We start from the raw sequence: 21,560 nt of genomic DNA, 5'->3' as shown, positions 1-21,560 counted from the left end.
CTGCGGCTTGCGAGCCACATGTGGCTCTTTGGCCCTTGAGTGTGGCTCTTCCACAAAATTCCACAGCCTGGGAGAGTCTATTTTTAAGAAGTGGCATTAAAAGAAGTTTAAGTTTAGCTGAAATCGGTTTGGCTCAGTGGATAGAGCGTCGGTCTGCAGACTGAAAGGTCCCAGGTTCGATTCTGGTCAAGGGCATGTACATTGGTTGCGGGCACATCCCCAGTGGGGGGTGTGCAGGAGGCAGCTGGTCGGTGTTTCTCTCTCATCAATGTTTCTGGCTTTCTATCTCTCTCCCTTCCTCTCTGTAAAAAATCAATAAAAAATATATCTTTAAAAGAAAAAGAAGTTTAAGTTTAAAAATTTTGGCTCTCAAAAGAAATTTCAATCGTTGTACTGTTGATATTGGGCTCTGTTGGCTAATGAGTTTGCCGACCACTGCTCTAGGGCCATGTGTGTACTACCAGGGCATTTGCTTAGGCACTAGGCCTTAGCATAGTCTTGGTTATGCCATGGAAGAACTGACAGAATAAGAGTGACCATGCCCGGTCAGTGTGGCTCAGTGGTTGAGCTTTGACCCATGAACCAGGAGGTCATGCCTGGTCAGTGTGGCTCAGTGGTTGAGCTTTGACCCATGAACCAGGAGGTCATAGTTTGATTCCCCGTCAGGGCACATGCCTGGGTTTCATACTCGACCTCCAGTAGGGGTTGTGCAATAGGCAGCTGATCAATGATTTTTCTTTCATCATTAATGTTTCTCCCTCTCTCTCCTTCTCCCTTCCTCTCTGAAATCAATTTAAAAAAAACAAAACATACTTTAAAAAAAAAAAAAAAAAGAGTAACCATATAATTTATCATCCAAAATAGGACACTTTTAAGAGAAGAGAGGGACACTCTTTTTTTTTTTATCTTTATCATTGAGAGTATAACAGATATTCCTCTTTTTTTCCCCCCATTAATCCCCTTCACCTGGTCCCCGCCACTCCCACTCTATAGTCTGTGTCCATAGAAAATGCTTACATGCATATAAGATCTTTGTTTAATCTCTTCCTGGCCACCTACCCTCTTTCCCTCTGAGAATCATCAGCCTGTTCTATTTCCATGCTTCTGATTCTATTTTATTCACTAGTTTATTCTCTTCATTAGATTACTTATTCATTTATTTTTAGATTCATTTGTTGATAGATATGGATTTACTGCTATTTTATGGTTCATATTTTTTATCTTTTCCTTCTTCTTCCGAGAGACACTCTTAATACAGCAGGTGTAAAGAGACTCTCCTGGAAAAATTGGTCGCCCTAACTCGAATACACATAGAATTCCATTCAAGTGTGTTTCAGAGCTTCAGCTACTCTCTCTCTCCTCCCTGGCTGTTCTCCTGTGTGGCCTCGGGCACATCAAGAGCATCTAGACTCATGCCCTTCAATGTGGCTCCATTTCAGTCATGGATAGAATCTCAACACTAGACTGCCACCCAGTCCATCTCCCCACTCCAGCTCACAGTCATCTGATCATTCTCCTGTACTGAGGTGCTACCTATGTTGACGGGTGGTTTTGCTTCTAGGGAGCCTGCATTTCCAAGAAAAGTCCCTGCCACAGTACATCCTCCTAAGGAGACAGAGGGTCAGTGCTCTCTGTGTGGACATGTTTTCCTATAGCCCCCCTGACACAGAGGAAATTCCTGTCCCCACTCATCTTGGACGTGGATGACATTTGTTCATTTGTCTGTCTGGGGGCAGCTCACCCTTATTCTTATCCACCCTTTCCACTGTGAGAAGTTTAGTCCCTCCCCCTCCTTAGGGCTGAATGATGCTGTCTTTGTCAGCCGGGTTTCTGCTACTTTAAACAGGTTGTGTTGGAATTGAGTGAGTTGGACACTTGTGTTCCTGCTCTTTGGTTCTGTGTGTGTGAAGTTCCCTCACCCCCACTGTTTTCTGTTTGCAGTGGTGGCTCTGCACAGGCACCAGCCCCCCTTGCTGGGTGGTGCCCTCTTTTACCAACAGGCAGGGCTCAAAGGTGTGAGGTGCACCCTGACCATTTGAACCATGGCTCTCATTAGCACCATCCCCTTACGGACTGAGCCAGCCAGTTTGAGGACCAACTATGCATAGACCAGAGATGACCAAATGCCAGGGTTTGGGTTAAAGATTCACCAAGTGAGCCTTCATCACCAAGAGAGGGAAAGGCTGCTGTGCCACGTAGAGCTCCAGCCCTCTGTGCGAGGAGGTGTGCACAGTGTAGTGTGGGTTCTTCCTGATGGGCAGCCCACTCCCCTGCACTGATCGCGTCACTAGGGACCAGAGGCAGGTTGATGGCTATGGACAAAGTCCCCTGGCTGCAGGCATCAGCTCCTGGCGCATCGGGCTGCATATGTGTCTTGGGCAGGATTGGCTACATTACAGACAAGGAACCAGGCTTGGAGAAGCCTGCCTAGTCACTCATTCAGCGAGTTGGTGTGGTGAGATTTGAACCCAGACTTATCTATGAGAGAGAGAGAGAGAGAGAGAGAGAGAGAGAGAGAGAGAGAGAGAGAGGGAGAAAGAGAGAAAGGGAGAAGGGAGAAACATCAATGTGAGAGTATAAGATCTATCAACTGCCTCCTTGGGCAGGATTGGCTACATTCATCTTTGTACAACATTATTAAACTACATATTACTTTTAAACAAAATGAGAGAAAAGGAGGAAATTACCCAAAGAGAAACCTGGAAGCACTGACAGGCAGAAAACTAGGAGGGAGGAGGGCATCTCTGTGCCGGGGGCCATGGTCAAGTCAGCTATTCCCAGGTAATTAGCCGAGGTTATTTCATCAGCAGAGTGACAAGGTGATGGATGGGCTGCTTAGGCAAGGCTGTGCTGTTGGGGGAGGATTGGCACAAGGGCAAGAAGGGCATGTAGATTGACAGCCATTCCCCACGGGGTTCGGGGACCTGTGGGCTGGGGACAACGGAGGAGGAGTTGCTTGCTGTTTTACAAAATGTGAATACTAGCATTAAAAACCAGACCCTGAGGCTGAAGAATTAGTGTCTCACGGTGGCACATGTAGGGCCACCATTGCTTTACTCAGTTTCTCTCAAGCAGGATGCAGGCTTTCCTTGCTACCAAATGATGAATGCTCTAACTAGCCCCAAGGTAGCCTATGCAGTGGTGAGAGCGCAGGTCATGTCACTCAGTGGTAGAGTAGTAGTTGCTGGGACAAGTACCTCTAAATCTCTCTTTTTTTTTTTTTTTTTTTTTTCATCTATAAAATAGCAGCACTCATAGTAACCTGCCTCAAAGGGCTCTTGTGAAGAATCCATGAGATCATGTGAGCAAAGCCCTTGGCTATTGCCTGGCATACAGTAAGAGCTCAATATGCGTTAGCCAGAATGACTGGCATCAGGGCTAAAAGCATCATGGCAGCCATTCAGCAAACATCCTATATAATAAAGATGTAATATGCAAATGGTCGTTATGCCATGAAGCATAAGGACAGACCTTGTAATGACTGGATTATAGATCAACAGGAGGGTGGGGCAGCGAGCTACAAGTGTGAGACAGAGAGCTACAGGAGGGGGCAGGGCAGCAAGCTATTGGGGGGGGGGGGCGCAAAGGGTGATGGGAGCTACAGGAGGGCGGGGCAGTGGTTGGAGAGCTACTGGAGGGTGGCAGTGAGCTACTGGTGAGCACTGGTGCACAGATTCGTGTGCAGGGCTACTAGTTTTTTCACAATTAAGGTCTGCAAAGACACGTAAGTCATATAAAATCTCTGCCTTCAGAGAGTTAGAATCGAGTGGATAAGCCCCTGAATGGACAAAGCCAGGTGACCACGTAAACGACCCTTATGAGAGCCTCTGCCTCCCTCAGCTCCCACAGTCAGCAAGTGTAGGATGAGGCTAGGTTGTTAAGCCCATGTTGTTGACAAAAAGCGTATTTATGGGTAGAAAGAGGGTAAAGCAGAACCACATCAGGGGAGCTGGTAGGTTTTTTAAATAGGGCTCTTGACTGACCATTTGCTTTCTCTGTTTCTTTTTAAAACAATTTCCACACCCAGAAAGACATCTAGTTTTCCAGACTCCCGGAGCCCTGGTCTCTACGCCACATGGACATTGTCGACCTCCTCTGTGTCCTCCCAAGGCAGCATTTCAGAAGGTGATCCCCGACAAAGCCGCCCCTTCAAGTCCGTCTTTGTGCCCACGGCCATAGTCAACCCCGTGCGGAGCACAGCCAGCCTGGGCACTTCAGGACAGAGCACTCTCCGGAAAGGGCGGAGCAGTATGAGAAAGAGTAAGTGGTGGCAGAGAGGTATGTGCCTAGAGCTAAGTGGCTGGTGGGGTGGAGTATTAACCAAGGTGGACAGAGTGCTTCCTGAAAAAAAACAAAAACAAAAAAAAAAACAAGGATCTTGGCTTTAAAACAAGTATCTGTGGAGGGTTTTTTGTTTTGTTTTGTTTTGTTGTTTTTGGGTTTTTTTGTGATTTCCAAATACTGAGCTGTCCTATTGGATGAAGACTGATCGACTCAAGGTCACTGCCCTCCGGTCACTTCCTACATGCATGTTGACTGACTGGGATGATGGCAGCCCTGAGTGCCAACCTGTAATTAGAACACAGCCAAGGTGGATGCTGGCTTTCATTAAGAGGGAACAGCCAGCCCTAACTGGTTTGGCTCAGTAGATAGAGCGTCGGCCTTTGGACTGAAAGATCCCAGGTTTGATTCCATCAAGGGCAGGTATCTTGGTTGCGGGCACATCCCCAGGGGGAAGTGTGCAGGAGGCAGCTGATCGATGTTTCTCTCCCATCGATGTTTCTAATCCCTCTCCCTTCCTCTCTGTAAAAAAATCAATAAAATATATATTATTTTTTAAAAAGGGGGGGGGGGGGAGAGACAACCAAAGCACTTGCTGGAGCAGTGCTTCTCAAATTATGTTCCAGGGAACCCCTCAGGGGTGTCAGAAGGAAAAGAAAGTTAAGAAGGCAAGGCTAAGAGCCACTGAATTCCATTTTGTTATTTAACTAATCTCTGCATGAGGTTAGAGAAAAAAAGAATTATATTGTATTGTACAAAATTAAGTCTTTTTCATATCCTTAACCTCCAGTCTCAAGTTCTCTTCTATGTATTTCTGTACCTTGTCATCATGCTCACTGCACTGTCCTGCACCTTGCTTTTATTTTCACCCATATAACAGCCACCTGCACACATGGCAGTGATATAGAGCTTTCCTCTTAAAAGCCATGTTTTTATCTCCTAACACACTGACCTTCTACACAAGGCCTCCTTTTCAGGGGTTTTATAAAGTATTTGAAACCCATTGTCCTACAAAACAGCAAGATTCTGTTATTTATTTATACACCTTCCTAGAAAGTGACAATGAGCCAAGCTAAGTAAACTGGATTCATTCTGTGCTCTTTGATTTGAGCTGGACTCTGCATCTTAAAAAAAATAATAATAATTCAGTGTGAAGATGCAATAAGACTGAATAGTCAGCCGAAACCGGTTTGGCTCAATGGATAGAGCATCGGCTTGGGGACTGAAAGGTCCTGGGTTCAATTCCGGTCAAGGGCATGTACCTTGGTTGCGGGCATATCCCCAGTAGGGGGTGTGCAAGAGGCAGCTGATCGATGACTCTCTCTTGTCGATGTTTCTAACTCTCTGTCTCTCCCCCTTCCTCTCTGTACAAAATTAATAAAATATATTTTTTTTTTAAAGACTGAATAGTCAGAGCAAAACAGTGAGACAATATGCCACTCAGGAAAATGTCCCAGAAACTTCATATCTTAGCTCCCCCACTCCCAGTGCTTTCATCTGGTCACCTGCTGGACCTCAGTGCCACCACACCTGCCTCTCAGTTCCACTGACTGCCCTCCCTGGTTCTCCCTCCAGTACCTCCACCTTATCCACACCCTTACACACACACATACACGCGCACACACACACACACACACACACACACACACACACTAATTAATCCCACCATAACAGCCTTGGGCCAGTTACTGACTTCTTCAGTCTTCAGTTCTCTCATTTCTAAAATGGAAATAAAAACAATACCAACCTCGTCAGTGTTATTGTATGGATTTAATAAAATAATCCACATAAGATGGATGGCACAGCGCCTGGCCTGTGATAAGCTCTCAAGAAATTCTATTTTATAGTATTACTAGAGGCCTGATGCACAAAATTCACACATGGGTAGGGTCCACAGGTCTGGCCAGCCATCGGGGCCAATCTGTGGCGCAACTGGCAGGGCAATCAGGGGGCCCCCACTGGCACCCGCCTTGGCTGGCCTGGGGTCTGCGGGCTGGGGGCAGCTCCTGCATTGAGTGTCTGCCCCCTGTTGGTTAGTGCACATCATAGCGACTGGCCGTTCTGCTGGCCATTCCACCATCCAGTCTATTTGCATATTAGGCTTTTATTATATAGGATTATTTTATTGGTCTCATCACTGCTACTGCCACTAAGCAGAGTCTCTCTGCTCCATCCGGAGCCTGTGCTCATGGAGTCTCAGCCTGGATCACTTACAGAAGCAGGCAGTGCATCCCACCAGCTCTCCCTCCTTTCAGGGGCTCGCTCTTTGCCTTTGCCCACATCTTGGTTAACTCGGAGTTCTGACTATTTGCATTGTACTCACGTGCAATGAGAAAGCATTAGCTCTCTTGGAAGTTAGGAACCAACAAAATAAATAGGTAAAGCATAAAACCAATTTTTTACACGTTTCCGGGAGCCCGAGGCCACGTCTGCTCTGACTTTGCCAGATCCAGGAGGCTCTCTCTCTCTCTCCCCTTCTGGAGGTGAAGCTGGTCAAGCTCTCAGTCTCCCCGAAGCGAAGAGAAATGACAGCAGAAATGACCTCACAGGGCTGACCGTGGCAAAATAAATGTCGTTTTGGAAAGGTCAGACTTGTAAATAGTGACTGGATTGCTCACAGCGGCTGAGAAGGCCAAAAGTGAGTGGCAAGCATTCTGCTTTTCATGTTCACGTCTGGCTTGACAGAGTCACAGCGCAGAACAAGGCCTCAGCGCGGCCCCCTTTACTGGACACAAATGACCCACCCACGCCACCTGTGCCTCTCAGTGCTGGAGACCCTTATGGAGAAATGGCCACAATGCTTCTCAGGGGGGTCTCTCCCACCTGCCCCCCGAGTGCCATGAGCTCCTGATTATTCCCCAGTAACCTACAGGAATAATCAGGAGCTCATGTCTCCAGGGCATGTGAGCAGAATAGCTTTTTAATGAGAGGGAATCACCTCTGTTAACAAAGAGAAAAGAGCTTAGGGAAGGGGCAAAACCAAACTCCTGGACCTTGCATTTTTTTATTATTTTTATTTTTATTTTTATTAGCTTCTGAGAGGAAGGGAGAAAGACAGAGCCATCAATGATGAGAGAGACTCATTGATTGGTGGCCTCCTGCTTGTCCCACATTTGGAAATCAGCCAGCAACCTGGGCATGTGCCCTGACCAGGAATCGAACTGAAACCTCCTGCTTCATAGGTCAACACTCAAACACTAAGTCACACCAGCTGGGAGGACCTCGCTATCCTTTGCCCACAAATGATGTGTAACAATCATGGGCCATTTATTAAGTCCCAGGCACGGCCCTAACACTTTGAACACATCATAAAACACAATTATCTCGCCAGCCCTATGGGGCACTGCTATTAGTTCCGGTTTACAAATGAGGGGGCTGAGGGCATGGAGCTGTCCCAGGCTCCCTGGGAGATCTGATTCCAGTGTCAGGGGCTCTGCCAGGCTCAGCCACACACACCTCCCTCTGGAGTCACCTTTCCAGATTTGCTTCCATCTGGTGCCACATCCGCCTGCACACCCTCTCATTCAGTATCCCCCCACCCACCCTGAAGCCCAGCTAAAAGCAATCCCACCACCAGGGAGCTAAAGCTTTTGTTAGCATATTCTGCAAGTAGCTGGCAGGAATCCCCTCCCCTCCTATCCTCCCTCTCTTCCTCCCTCTCAGTTGACACTTGTGTTTCTCAGTTTCTCTTCTCATTTTCTCTCATTCTCTGGCTTTTGTTTCCTCTTTGGTCTGCACACCTCTGTTGAAACTGTCTCTAGGTCTACCTTCTTCACTTTCCATCTTAAAGGTCTGGAGGGAGAGAGTAGGAGTGAGAATGTGTGTGTGTGTGTGTGTGTGTGAGAGAGAGAGAGAGAGAGAGAGAGAGAGAGAGAGAGAGAGAGAGAGAGAGAGACAGAGAAATATGAAGAGAGAGAGAGAGAAGAGTAACATACCTTCAGACACCCGCCCCCAACATTCAGCTAGCTGGTTATTTGCTGTCAGCATCAGCAAACAGCACTAAAAAAAGAACAAGGTCACCTTGGAAAGACCCTGAGAGAATGTCCGTGCGGTCAGATTGAGAAAGCACTTAACTATTCTGGGATATCAGGACACACTGCTCAACCAGCCCCAACCCAGCCTGCTGCCCCACCCCCGACCCCGTCCCTCCTCCCCCCACCCCCACCCCTTTGCTGATATCTCTGTCATGTGACTCCCCAGATGGATCCCTGCAGAGACCCATCCCGTCAGGGATCCCCACCCTTGTGGTGGGCTCCCTCAGACGCAGCCCCACCATGGTCGTCCGGCCTCAGCAGTTCCAGTTCCACCAGCCACAGGCGGTCTCCTCCTCACCCTTGATGGTGGTGGCGGAGATGGGACCCAAGCCGGCTCCCCCGGGGGAGCCTGCCCTCACGTGCATCAGCAGAGGCAGTGAGACCAGGATCCACTCGACTGCCAGCTCCATCATCATGGAAGGCAAGGAAATCCCCATCAAGAGTGAGCCTCCCCTCAAACCGCCTGCGTCTGCCCCGCCATCCATCCTGGTGAAGCCAGAGAACTCCAGAAACAGCAGCGAAAAGGTAGGTGTGAACTGACCTTGGGGGGCATGGCTCTTCAGACCCCCAGCATGGCTCAGGGTCCCAGCTCCTGAGATTTTAGTCTTAGTGGACGAGAAGTCAAAATGACTGCCTCTGAAGAGCCCTTCCACGCAGCCCCCTCTGCATCCTCACATCTCCTCTGAATATTTCAAACACTTCTTTCAAGGCACAAGATGGCTTGGGGGAAAACATGGCTTAGGCATCAGAGAAATCTGGATTTGAATTCCAGCTCTGCTGCTACTTACTAGCTGGTGACTTTGGCCCAAACACTTCCCCTTTCTGAGACTTTTTTTTTTTTTTTGTAATCTGTAGAATGGTGGCAGTAAGCATACTAGTAACAGCCTCATAGGGCTGGGGTGGAGATTAAGTGAGTAAAGATGTGTATAGCACTTACAGAGGGCTTGACACAGAATTGTTCATGTCATACTCAATTATGACAACTGTCACCATGACCTCTGTGGCAGAGGTCAAACCTGTTCCTTTCTACTTCAGGGCTTTTCCCACTAGCAGACGGAAGAGATTTTGTTACTGTCCTTGAAGCAGGAGGGATGGAGGGAGGAGGATGCGGACATGAAGAAGTTAGGCAATGCTTATTAGTTTTTAGTTTCTTGACTATCACAGCATCGCCGCCACTGTCTATTCCCCCGGAACTGGAAAGGTGATGTGGCTCCTTCTTGTCACACACTTACTGCTGCTAATGGCCTGGCGGGGACCGTGCTAATTGCTTCACGTGTTCTATCTCATTGCATCCTAACAACAGCCCTCTAAAGAAGCAGTGTTATCACTGTCATCCTCCTTTTAACATGAGGACGTGGAGGTTTAAGGAGTTAGGGTACATTACCCAAAGGCACACGGCAGATGCACAAGTGTCTGCTGAGGAATCCGGAACTATCGATAATACAGAAACTCATGCTCCTGACACTGAGTTTGTAGAAAACAGAGTTTGGGAAAAGTTGGTGCTGACCAATGGAAATGTCAGAAAGTGGGGGTTTTTCCTGAATCTAGTTTTCAAGTAAGTCAGAATCTTCCAGGCCCCAACTGCCCATCTTCCCCGCCCCCCCCCCCCTCCACCCCACCTCCAAGCTGTTAGATACAGCCTTCAAACTGCAAGCGTCCAGCAAGTACCCAGACCTCTGCTAGACATGGTCCCGGTCTAGTGCCATGGTTGGCAAACTGCGGCTCGCAAGCCACATGTGGCCCCTTGATTGTGGCTCTTCCACAAAATACCACTACCTGAGTGAGTCTATTTGAAGAAGTGGTGTTAGAAGAAGTTTAAGTTTAAAAAATGTGGCTCTCAAAAGAAATTTCAATCGTTATACTGTTGATATTTGTCTCTGTTAACTAATGAGTTTGCCAACCACTGGTAGTGTAAAGAAACGTGGATTCTTGGTGGGGGACACCAGGATCAAATTTCCTGGAGAAAAAGAAATCATTCCCGAGCAGTAGGCAGAACACACTATTCAGCCCTGAGACAGGGACTGACCAAAGCTAATCCTGTGGGCACCAGGCAGGTGGGTAACAGGCCAGGAGAGATGGAAGGAAGGAGAGGCAGGCTTGTGCAAACAGGAGACACGCCTCCCTATGGAGAGAGACTGCTAATCAGTTGTTGCCAAAATGGGGCTCAGGCCCAGCTGCCGGGTCTCTGATTTTTAAAGAGACGTACAAAAGATTGATTTCGATATGTGATCTCCCAACTTCCTACGGCTCTCAAACATTCTGCAGGCTGAACTCAGCTCACAGGTGTCCAGTGTGCAAACGACTCTGAGGACTTCTCAGCCTGGGGGCTCTCTAGCTGGAATCAGCAGGGTGGCCTCAGGAAGGGGGCGCCTTGAGTTAGACCTCTATGGTAGGCGGAAAGGAGAGAGGGAAGGGGAACTGACACTTCCTAGAATAGACCAGCCCCTCTGGCCTCGGGCCCTTGCTCAGTCAGGCCCACCAGATTTCTTCTAGATAATTCCTAATGGATCTTCAGTTCTCAACTGAACCAGCTCTGCCTCTAGGAAGCCTTTCCTGAATACCTGCCTTTTTGCTTTAGTTTCATACTCATCTGCATTGAGCATCTATATGTCCCCCATCCTGGCGATTGTGGTTATTTTTGTCAAAGACAACTGTGTTCACTCTTGGTTCGCAGCTCCTCGCAGAGTACCCAATGCATAGTAGATGCACGCCGTTCTTGAATGAACACGTAAATGAGGCTGTGAGGCAGGCCCCGTGTGGAGAATCAGCATAGACCCGGTCCCAGGGATAATACCATGCCTCCCACCTCACCTTCGTCCCTTTGTTCCTCTTCCTCTCACAGCAAGTCAAGACCGTGAGATTTCAGAATTATAGCCCTCCTCCCACCAAACACAGCACCTCCGGGAAGCCTGAACATCCCGCCACCCACAAGGGGTCCCAGCCCGAAGCCGCCCCCTCGGGCCCCGAGATGACCATCCTATTCGCCCACCGCAGCGGCTGCCATTCCGGGCAGCAGACCGACCCCCGAAGGAAGTCGGCTTTCAGCAAGACCGTGCCCCCGGTGTCCACCGCCTCCGCCACACAGACCACGTTTCCTAGCAAATGAATCTACGGGTGGCTTTTCCTAGGCCCCAAAGAGGTGAATTGCATTTAAATACAGTCTGCCTCCACTGAGGGTGTCCTGCCATTCTTTGGGTGCTCGAGCCTGGGTCCTTGGTCTGCCCATGTTATCTCTGGGAAAGGGGCGGTGGGGGCGGGGACTCCTGTCCTGGGTGGGAGGGGAGATTGGGCCTTCCCAAAGAATGACCCTACACAGCAAGGCCCACTGCTCAGACCAAAGAGTGGGAGACCATCCTGCCCGCCCTGCCCCCAGCCTGGTGTGTGTGTGCTCTTGCCTGTGTTCTGTGTGGAATCGGTGTGGTGTCCAGAAAGGGCCTTTGCTCAGGAGTGGGCCGTGGTGGTGGGAGTGTTGGCGTTGCTCCTTTGACCTAGTATCAAATGCTTATCCCGCTGCAAGGTTTTCAATCCATTTCCCACGTGCCATCTTACACGAGAGAGCAACAGGGAGCAGGCAGCTGTGGATGTGGTGCCGTGTGGTACTATGGACAAGCCATCCAGCCATAGGCTGACCTTCCCAGGAAGGCACAGCGAGCTTCCAAATCGCTTGTAGGCAGAGGGCTTTGGGTTTAGGCAGATACTCTGTTTGTGTTGCAATGCTCTTTAGCTCCTTTAACTCCTTCTCCTCGGGGGAAGACGAGCTGTCTCACGCAGGCGTCTTCAAACTGCGGCCCGCAGAGGAGTCTGATCCGGCCCGCCAGGTTTTTTGGGCAGTGAGCGCAGCCGAGGTGTTACAGTAGGAATTAGTAGTTCATATAGTCCGGCCCTCCAGCTCTCTGAGGGACCGTGATCTGGCCCCCACTTTAAAAAGTTTGAGGACCCCTGAAAAGGATAAGGCATCTGTATTGGTGGGAAGATGCCAGCCCATGGCTCGGGTGGGGGCACATCGTAGAGGAAAGCCGCTATCAAAGGGACTACGCCAAGGGTGGGGAACGTCTGGCCCGAGGGCGGTTTAAGGCCCGAGAAATCATTTGGTCTGGCCCTGCCGAGGCATTAGGGGTGAGTTAATTAAATGTTTGACCAAATATAGCAGGCTGAATTTTAAGTTGATCATTTTGTATAGCCCGAGAATGATGTCATAAATATCCAAATGGCCCTTGGCAGAAAAAAAAAAAGGTCTCCTACCCCTGAACTAGACAAAGGATGTTGGAGAGGAAAAGGAGAAGGAAGGGGAGGAAAATCCTGGAGAGAGAGAGACAGCAGGGAAATGATGAGAGAGAAAGAGAGGATTGGGGGAAAGCATCAGGAAAGAATTTCAAAGAGGAGAGATTGGCCTTGACATTCCTGACAAGCGAAGAAGAAGGGCAAGTCTGCACAACTAGGTGACCCCACTAGGAAGGGGCTGACGTAAGCGGGACACCCAGGCAGCCTTGTCAATGGCAGGAGGGCGTCCCAGAGGCTAAGGCAGCGCTGTCAGACCCCGCCTGTTCTCAGGAAACGTCACATTCACTGCATTCCCATCAATGCGGGCACTTTAATGCACCAATGCCATTCGCTGCTAATGCAGGGTGCCCTTAACAAAAGGCAGGTCTGCTTACAACATCCCCCTTCTTGAAGAATCCCCACTTCTTCAAGGTCTGGGTATAAAAACACATACTTTACACATCCACCCACACACTTGACAAAGTGAATCGTCCACAGACTTTTCCAGCTCCTAATAAGACAAAAACAAAACCATAATCCCATCGAGGAATCGTGCACATGTGTCAGACCTGGATCAGACCCATGTCTACCCCACAGAACCAGCATCCCAATTCCACGCCTCACTGAATGACCCATGTGAAAAATGGGAGAAAGACACAAGGACAGGGAGACATGGGATGATAGGAGTTCCTACAACTCATCTTTATAAAAAATAAATAAAAATAAATAAATAAATAAAAAATCACCCAGATAAGTTTAGCAATCTACTCTACACCCAGAGTGGCAAGTATAGGGCATGACCAGCCAACTCAGTAGCAATGGATCCAGATCATTTTTAACCATTGGGGCTGACAAGCAGGTTGTTTGGATGTAACAGATGCAATTCATGCTTCCCAAGTGAAACCATATTCTTCCCATTGTCCTCTCGCTCTCTAGGGCTACTTCTCTGAAAACTAAACAGCTCCAAAGGCTGGCCATCCCCACTCCACCTGCCCTCTTCACCATGCCCAGCCTCAAACCAAATCCCATCTCTGTGGAGTCAAATGGGGTTTTGAAAGAGGCAAGAGGGTGTTATTTCCAAGTAAAAGTTCAACTCACCGGTGCCTCCAATCATTTATCCCGTCAACACGTTTCAGACATTGCCTATGTGCCCAGCACAGCAATGATTCCCAACTACCTTATGAGCAGGTGTAACTGTCCCCCCTATAGAGCCCAGGACACCGAGGCTGAAGAGCACCCACAGGCAGTGGCAGAGCGAGACTGATAGCTGCCCACACCCCCGAGTTCAAGCTACCTCCCTTCCCCTCCCACTTGGGACCCTGCCACATGAACCCAGGATGCTGGTGGCAGACCGCGGGAGGCAGCAGGGCGCTGTGGTGGCAGGTGTTGCACACAGACTGGGTTCAAGTTCGCATATACCACCTCCTGGCAGTGTGATGTTGGGCAAGTCACCTAACCTCTCTGGGCCTTGCTTGCTTACATAGAGAGGATAACCGTGCAGCTTCAGTGGGCTGTTGTGAGGACTAACTGAGATGGAACTATGACGTGCCTTAAGCCGTGCTGGCAAACATGTAACAAATGTTAGACGTGAATTTTTTTTGAGGAAAGAAGCCATGGAGGAAGACTTCCAGGTGAGGAAGTCTAAAATACGGGCGCGCCCAGAGCTGTGGTGTTAAAAGACCAGCGTGGCCTAGTCATGGAGGTTATAGCACAATCTTATAGCACAGCCATGGGTCTTGGAGGACAAGTAAGAGTCAGACGGAGAAAGGGGAGGAGGAAGGCTGTCCCAGGCAGGGGGAAAGCACCTGGAGACTGAGTGTAAATGGAGCGATCCAGGCACGTTCTTTTACACTTAGAGAACCCACCCCTCTGTGGAACATTCCAGGGATCCTGGGCAGAACCCCAGCGCCTTTCGTCTGAGCCAAACATTTCCTCCCGTAACAGTTCTATCCGCCCCCCCCCCCACTCTTTCCTTCCCTCTCCCCCTTCTCCCCCCCTAAACTCTAAGTCTCTAGCCAGGGCGCCCCTCGACCTGTGACGGACCTGGCACCTCTGTGCCAGGCAAGCTGCCCAGGGCAGGCTCTGAGGTTCGAACTTGAGGACATGGATTCCTTAAGGGGCATCCACACCCAAACTTAGGGCTGGTCTCCTCCCTCCTCTGGTGGGACCAGCACAACCCTCTGCCCGCCACTGGCCCGAAGAGCAATGCCCTCCCTACCTGTGACGCTGAGACGCAGGACACGGCTCGCTGCCTTCCAACGTCTCTTGAAAATTCAGGATCACACCAGGCCTGCCCTCCTGAGCGGCAGCAATCTGGGGCCTGGGCCAGGCCCAAGGCTGCTTCAGCCAAATGGACCTGCCGGGCTGGCGTGGGCACGTGACCTGCCCCTGACTTGCCCACGTTCCCCTACACACCGTGTGCTAGGCTTCACCTCCAAGTGCTTACAAACCCCTGACCCTCAGAGCTGGATCCTTAGAGAGCAGCTGGCCCAGGGCACGTGAGGGAGCATGATGGGCTGCACGTGGACCTCGGAGAGTGGGCCCCAGTCGTTTCGAGGTGGGAACCCGCATCTGTGTGGTGAACAGGCTCCTGGTGATTCTTGTGCACACGGAGTGTGAGAACTGAGCCAGCCTGTCTCGCGCTTTCTAGCAGAGCTGACATTCAGCAGGAGTGTGGCCACACTGGCTGTTAACACTGAAAGGGGCCTGTACTGATGGGTAAACCGTGGCTGCTCTGAGCTCCCCAAGGCCCCTCCCACTCCTGTACCCTCGCCCTTCCTCCAAGCCCTCCCCATCACTCTCACCTTCCAGCAGCGAAGGGATGAAGGCCAGGTGCAGCTGAGACCCAGGCAATGAAACCCGCCTGTGTTCTGATTGGCTAGTGCCTATCCACCCGGTTAAATATCTGGCTATCACCCTGTTGTAAAGAATAAGGCCCTGAGAGTCACTCAGGGACTGGGAAGCTTCTGTGGAGCCCAGCATCCTTCCTGTCCCCCACCCCTGCCACTGTCCAGCCCTTGGCAGTCACCATCAGGCCCCTGCTCGCCAGTCTGTTTCTCGGCCGGTACTTTCACAGGCATGAGCAAAGTCCTTAGCTTCTCAGCTCCTCTGGCATCCATTTGGCAGGCACAGGAGTCATTTGTTCCAATGCAATGAGCAGGCATCCATCCCCATCGTCTCACCCACCTCTGTCCACACAGGCCAGCCCCACAGCCTCTGCCCACCCCCCCTTCCCAGGAAGAGGGCAGGGTGGCAAAGTCCCAGCAAGGCTCTCCAGGTGGGAGCAAGTGCTTAGCAAGCTGGGCCCTCCCGGGCCAGCAGCCACTGCCACTGATGCTTCTCCTTTTTCTTCCTTGAGAGTAGAGACCCCAGTTCTCCTTTGGCTAAGAGGAGCGAGTGTTTGCACTTGCAGCAGCCTCTCGGGGGACCAGGAAAGACAGTCGCTTGGGGAATGTGTTTGTCAGGCAGGACCAAACCCAGAGGAGTTAATTCCAAAGATCTTTGTAGCAGGTTGGAGTCACTGAGCATCCATCTTGCCAGGACGTTTTGCTTGAAATAGAACAATGTTAAATGATCAAGCCATCTGTTTGCCCGGTCATCGTGTTGTGTCCTAGACCAGAACAGAAACAAAATGTCCTAGGAAGCCCTTCTGCCTCCTGGCCTCCACTTTGACAAATAGAATGTAGCTGAGGTGGGATCAAGGTGACGGGGGTTGGGGGACATGAAGGAGTATTACAGATTCATTCATACATACATATATCTATTCATTCCACAGCAGGCATCCATCACCCACGCTGGGCCAGGCTCTGTGGGAGCCAGGATAGGTAAAATACACATGGCCCTCAAAGAGAGTGGATTCTCATTACTTTTTTCTGGATTTGGGATCCCTTTCTGCTTTTCTCCCTTTTTAAATGAACCATTATACATATGTATATGATACAGGATCATAAAACGAACAACTATACACCTACCACCTAGCTTTAAAAATAATAATAATACCTGCTATACCCCTTTTCCTTTCCTCCCCTCCTCCTCACTTTGCTCCCAGACACTGTCCTGAGCTCCATGCCTATCTTCTCTTGTAAATTCTCCTCATGTGCACCATAGGGGATCCTCAGTGCAATTCACAGTGGTGCTCAGCAAACACTAGTCAAAGCAAATGTTGCCATTTGAGGCGTTTACATGTCCCACCTGAGTGTCCAGACGCTCCTCTGGCTTCCATCACTGGGCGTCTGAGCCTTTGATTCATTGCTGGGAGTTGAGATTTTGAAACACAGGCATGTCTGGTTTTGAGAAGTTCTAGTTTAGAGGGATTTGTACAAGAATTCTCCCAAGCACGGCTGTTTGAGAGATCTTGCTGCTCCTGAGTAAAGAAGGTGTGGGTTGGAGCTGTGCCCAAATGGCTTGAGTACAGGGCTCTCTGAGCAGCTTCCCTCAGGGCCCTGCCTGGCACCTCTGGGGAGCTGACTGCAGAAACCAGAGCTGCTCCTCAGAATCTGAAACTAGAACAGATCTTTCTGCTGATGATGATAAATTCTCTTAGGAGCCTTGTGAAGGATGCAGGGAAATATCTCTTTCTGTCCCCAGACTACAGATAAAAAAACTGAGACTCAGAATGTCCTGATGCCTTGCTTAAAGTCACATAGTACTTTGAGATGGAAGGGAGACTTAAAAAAAATGTTTCTCTAACCCTTCATTCAGCAATGATTGCCACTACTTTCTGAGCACCTACTATGTGCCAAGCACTTTACATGCGTTATGCCATCAAATCCCACCCAACCCAGTGAGGGGAGGTTCTGCTGTTATCCCATTGTAGAGTTAGGATGAAGGCTCAGAGCTCAAGTGACCTGTCCAAGGCAACAAGGACTAGAACCCAGGACTCTATGCCCAACTGTAATGTTATCTCACCATGTGCCTCTTGTTCCATGGCAACTACAAGCACACAACAAGGTTGAATTGGGAGAGGATAGACAAACAGGCGTGTAATGCTGAGATCACAAGCATGAAAATGTAGACAGGGATGGAGTAGGAGGTTTAACTCAAGAGGGTCAAGCCCTCCAGAAAAGCTACAAGGGTCTTGTCATCCAAGAAGCCGGGGTGGGAAGGAAGGTAGCAGAACACTCTATGCAGAGAAACTCCAAAAAGCAAATCCATCCCTGCTGCAAGGGCAGCCAGACTCAGCCGGGCAAATTGAAAAAGAACTGAGGCTCACAATGTGGTTCTGGATCATTGATGTCAAAATGCAATGATCGTCGTGCATTCCCTAGGCCTCTCCTTCTTCATGAGTCGATTTCTGGCTTTGCCTGTCCTCGAAAAGCAGAACGGGATATGATTTCCAAAATGACCCCCACTTTCATCTTCTCTGTGGGAACAAGAGGGCTCGAGAGCTGACGCTGTCCAGTATCCCATGCTGGTATTTATCCGGAGTTCAAAGGCAATTGCCTTTGGGGGTAAACACATGCCCACAGATGCAAGCTAATTATGCAAATAAGGTCACTACTGGGTGGATAGGAGTGGCAGCCTGGTAAGGACTAAAAGGATGCCAGCCAAGACCCAGGGACAGAAGCAAAAGGCACTTGCAAAGGCCGTCTTGTGTATCCTCAGTTAATGCTGTTGGAGTAAGTGCTAGTGTGACCCACTGACTTGGTAAAGGCATTTGCAATGTCAGAGTTTGACTGTTGTAGTCTGTGTCCTGGAGGCCAGAGCCACCCTCATGTTGTTTCCATGGGCCATGAGAGGAGAGTGAGAGCCGTTTCCACTCAGGAGACCCTCACATTAAGCAAAAGCAAGCTTGAGTCAAACTGTAAGGAGACAGTGAAAATACCTGGAGGACCAGAGAGGAAGTCAAATAAATATCAACTTCAAAGAGCTATACCCAGATTCCTGCTCCTCCTCCTCCCCCTCACTCTGCCTCCCCCAAGTTCCTTGGGGAGAGCAGTTTCCATTGCTGTCTAGGAGAGCCAGAGATTGCACTGCATGAACAGGACATGTCAGTCACAGCTCCAGAGCGCTGGCAGCAGCCTCCAGGACAAGGAGCAGAGCCATCAGTCAGAGGGGCCATACTGTTTGAAAGGGAAGGCTAATTTTAGATATCAGAACCACAGTTCCAGAAACTCCATTTGAGCATTCTATTTATGAGTGGAATTCTTTTATAAGCTCAAGTTGTTTTTAGATATTGGCAAATTTGAGAGCTTAGACCTTCATCATGGAGACCTCCGACAGAGGACTAGATTTTAAAGCATCAGTCAAAAAGAATTTGGGGGGTAGCTATACCAGGAGGGGGTAGCTCAATTCCCAGTCCACTGGAATTTTAAAAGATAGGGAGAAGCAATCTGTATATATACTAGTAAAAACCTAAGCAACCGAACAACCAAACGATGGGTTGACTGGTTGCTATGACACCCGCTGACCAACAGGGGACAGATGCTTAATGTAGGACCTGCCCCCTGATGGTCAGTGCACTCCCACAGCCAACCACCCCTGGCCAGCCAACCTCCTGCAGCTGGCCAACCAACCTCCCAGGGCCCCACCCCCCAGCCAGCTGGCCCCCATCAGTTCGGCCCCTCCCTCCTGCCAGCCAACCTCCCACGGCCCCTTCCCTTGGTCAGCTGGCTCTGATGGCCTTGATTGGAACTGGGTGAGATGGCCCAAATCAGCCCAGTCACCACAAGGCCAAGGAACCCCACCTATGCACGAATTCATGCACCATGGGATACCTGGGCATGGCCTACAGGCATCAACCAAAACCAGCAGTCCAACATCCCCTGAGGGATGTAGCAGTGCACAAAGTGGCAGGCTGCCAAGGAGGAGCCCAAGCCCAAAGCGGGCACCGCGCTGCTCCCACTCATCCTAGCCCTGCTGCACCTGTAGCCACCACTCGGTAGGCTTGCCGTCACTCCACTGCAGGCACTGCCTCAGCTGTGCTCACCAGCCATGTGCCCGGCCTCTGACACCAATGGGTCAGCTGACTGGCACTCCTGCTATGGAAGCACACTGACCACCTGCATTGAGCATCTGGCCCTGGTGATCAGTGAGCATCATAATGACTGGTCAACCATTAGTCGACCCATGGCTTAGGCTTTCATATATATAGACTAGAGGCCTGATGCATGAAATTCGTGGAAGGGGCTAGGCCCTCACAGTCCCGGCTTCATTCGGAAGGATGTCCAGAAGATCATTCGGCTATCTGGTCTAATTAGCATATTACACTTTTATTATTTTAGATAGCTAGGAGACTGGGTTTTGGAACCAAATCATTTGGGGGTTTTGTCCCAGCTTTGTCACTAGTTACATTTCCTTTGTCCAATGACTAAAGAAACTTGGAAAGGTTACAATACTTCCCTGAATCTGTTTTGTGTAACATGGAGATTAGAATCTCCACCTCATTGTGTTCTCGGGATGGTTAAAGGAGATCATGCATGTACAGACCTGATCGTGGCCTTGGGTACAATGAAGTGTCCAATGAGTGGTAGCTACTACCAATGAATGGATATGGAGGCACAACTCAAAAACAGAGCGAGGCTGCACTGTGCAGGCAGAAGTGAGAGTGGGAGCAACGAGGAGGTTTCCGTTGCCAGGAGAGCTTCATTGAGGAGAAACGGGTTCTGAAAGATGGTCGGTGGCAGGGAGAAATGTTATGTGGGTTCTGGAACCACATGTCCCTGAGTTCAAATCCTGGCTCCACCACTTATTGGCTGTGTGACTGTGGAGCAAGTTAACTAACCTCTCTGAGATTTTCTTTCCTCGCCTGCAGAGTGGAAAGTGATCAGTCCTTCATAGGGGTTGGGAAGATGAGGGGAGATAGGTAGGCCAGATGCTTGTGAACAAGAGGGGCCCTAGAAGTGGTGGCAGTTGGAGGAAGAGTGTGACAAAGGCTTGAAAGCAGGCGAGCAAGAGAAATGCCAACTCCGGGGACAGAATGTTAAGAGCTGCTGTTCATTCGATGTGTATTAAGTGCCAAGTAGAGGGGGGTTACAAGAGCACTGCGAGTCAGGTGACTTCGCGGTGTCACCAAGGCGAGTCATGTAACCTCCCCAGGCCGTAGTTCCCTCCCTTGTAAAATTCAGGTACTAACTGTGCTCTCCCTGAGGGCTGGGTGGGGGTCAGAGGCGATACCGTGCATGAAGCAATTAGCATAGGGCCCGGCACATAGAAAACACTCTGTACCCCCAGTTATCATTATTATTTACATGCACATTTCCTCCTTGGATCCTCACACCAGCCCCACGAGTCAAGTGTCGTCCCCCCCTATTTATAGACCAAGCAGCTGGAGCTCCAAGACCAAATCGCCTGCCTGAGGCCACAGTGAGGAACCAGTGGGGCAGCTCTGAACTCGCAGCTTCTTCACGCTCCTTGGCTTTCAGATAAGCTGGTACCCGGGCTGCGGCAAAAGGACAACTATTTTTAAATGTGTCTTATGCCAAAACCCTCACGTGTCTTTTCTCTCCTGGCTGTCCCCACCGTGACCTCGCCCCCTCATCGGTTGGAGATGGAAAGTTTAGGGATGTCTGTGCCCCTGGATGCCACCATGAGCACACGGGTACCGCCCTCTGGGGGACTTACAGCTTCACAAGGTTGACCAGGCTTTGGAAACGTCCATTCTGATTTGCAAACAGGTCTGACCCAGGCAGGCTTCCAGCTGGCTGATGAGTTCAATAACAACCCTCCTCCTTGGTGCCAATTAACAGAAATTAAAGGTCCCTGGCACACTTTGTAATTCAGAAAGTGCACATTCCGGTTCCTCAGACCCCTGCCGGACATGTCACCATGACCAAGAGGCTCCAGGCCCACATGCTGCCTCTCACTCCATCTCCATTTAAAAGTCACAGACTCTTCCTCCTGCACAGAAATCAATGTCGTCTCATTCATTTTCATTACACAAATATTGACTGACCATCTACTGTGTACCAGGCTTTGTTCCATACAGTTGGAGTACCTCAGTGAACAATGCAAGTAGGGTCTCTGCCTCCGTGAAGGGGGGTGAAT

General features: G+C 49.9%; 1 protein-coding gene across 20 annotated transcripts in view; it reads left to right on the top strand.

The window, feature by feature from the left end:
- The window catches only part of SH3RF2 (SH3 domain containing ring finger 2), a 103,814-nt gene that overhangs the window by 77,897 nt on the left and 4,357 nt on the right, over window positions 1-21,560 (top strand). For 10 of the 20 annotated variants that reach the window (XM_036425343.2, XM_036425339.2, XM_045576471.1 and 7 more), the window contains 3 exons: window positions 4,028-4,278; window positions 8,482-8,840; window positions 11,158-11,454. In XM_036425343.2, coding sequence (XP_036281236.1) covers window positions 4,028-4,278; window positions 8,482-8,840; window positions 11,158-11,421 — 874 coding nt within the window. In that variant the 3' untranslated portion in view covers window positions 11,422-11,454. Of the gene's footprint in view, window positions 1-4,027; window positions 4,279-8,481; window positions 8,841-11,157; window positions 11,455-13,511; window positions 13,674-13,784; window positions 13,949-20,832; window positions 21,354-21,560 lie in introns of those variants that run through there. The other 10 variants (XM_045576469.1, XM_036425346.2, XM_036425341.2 and 7 more) reach the window with 7 other exon arrangements.

Source organism: Pipistrellus kuhlii, unplaced genomic scaffold (assembly GCF_014108245.1).
Source record: "Pipistrellus kuhlii isolate mPipKuh1 unplaced genomic scaffold, mPipKuh1.p scaffold_m20_p_8, whole genome shotgun sequence".
NCBI lineage: Eukaryota > Metazoa > Chordata > Mammalia > Chiroptera > Vespertilionidae > Pipistrellus > Pipistrellus kuhlii.
Note: the sequence above shows the minus strand (reverse complement) of the source record. Positions and strands in the feature narration are given on the sequence as shown.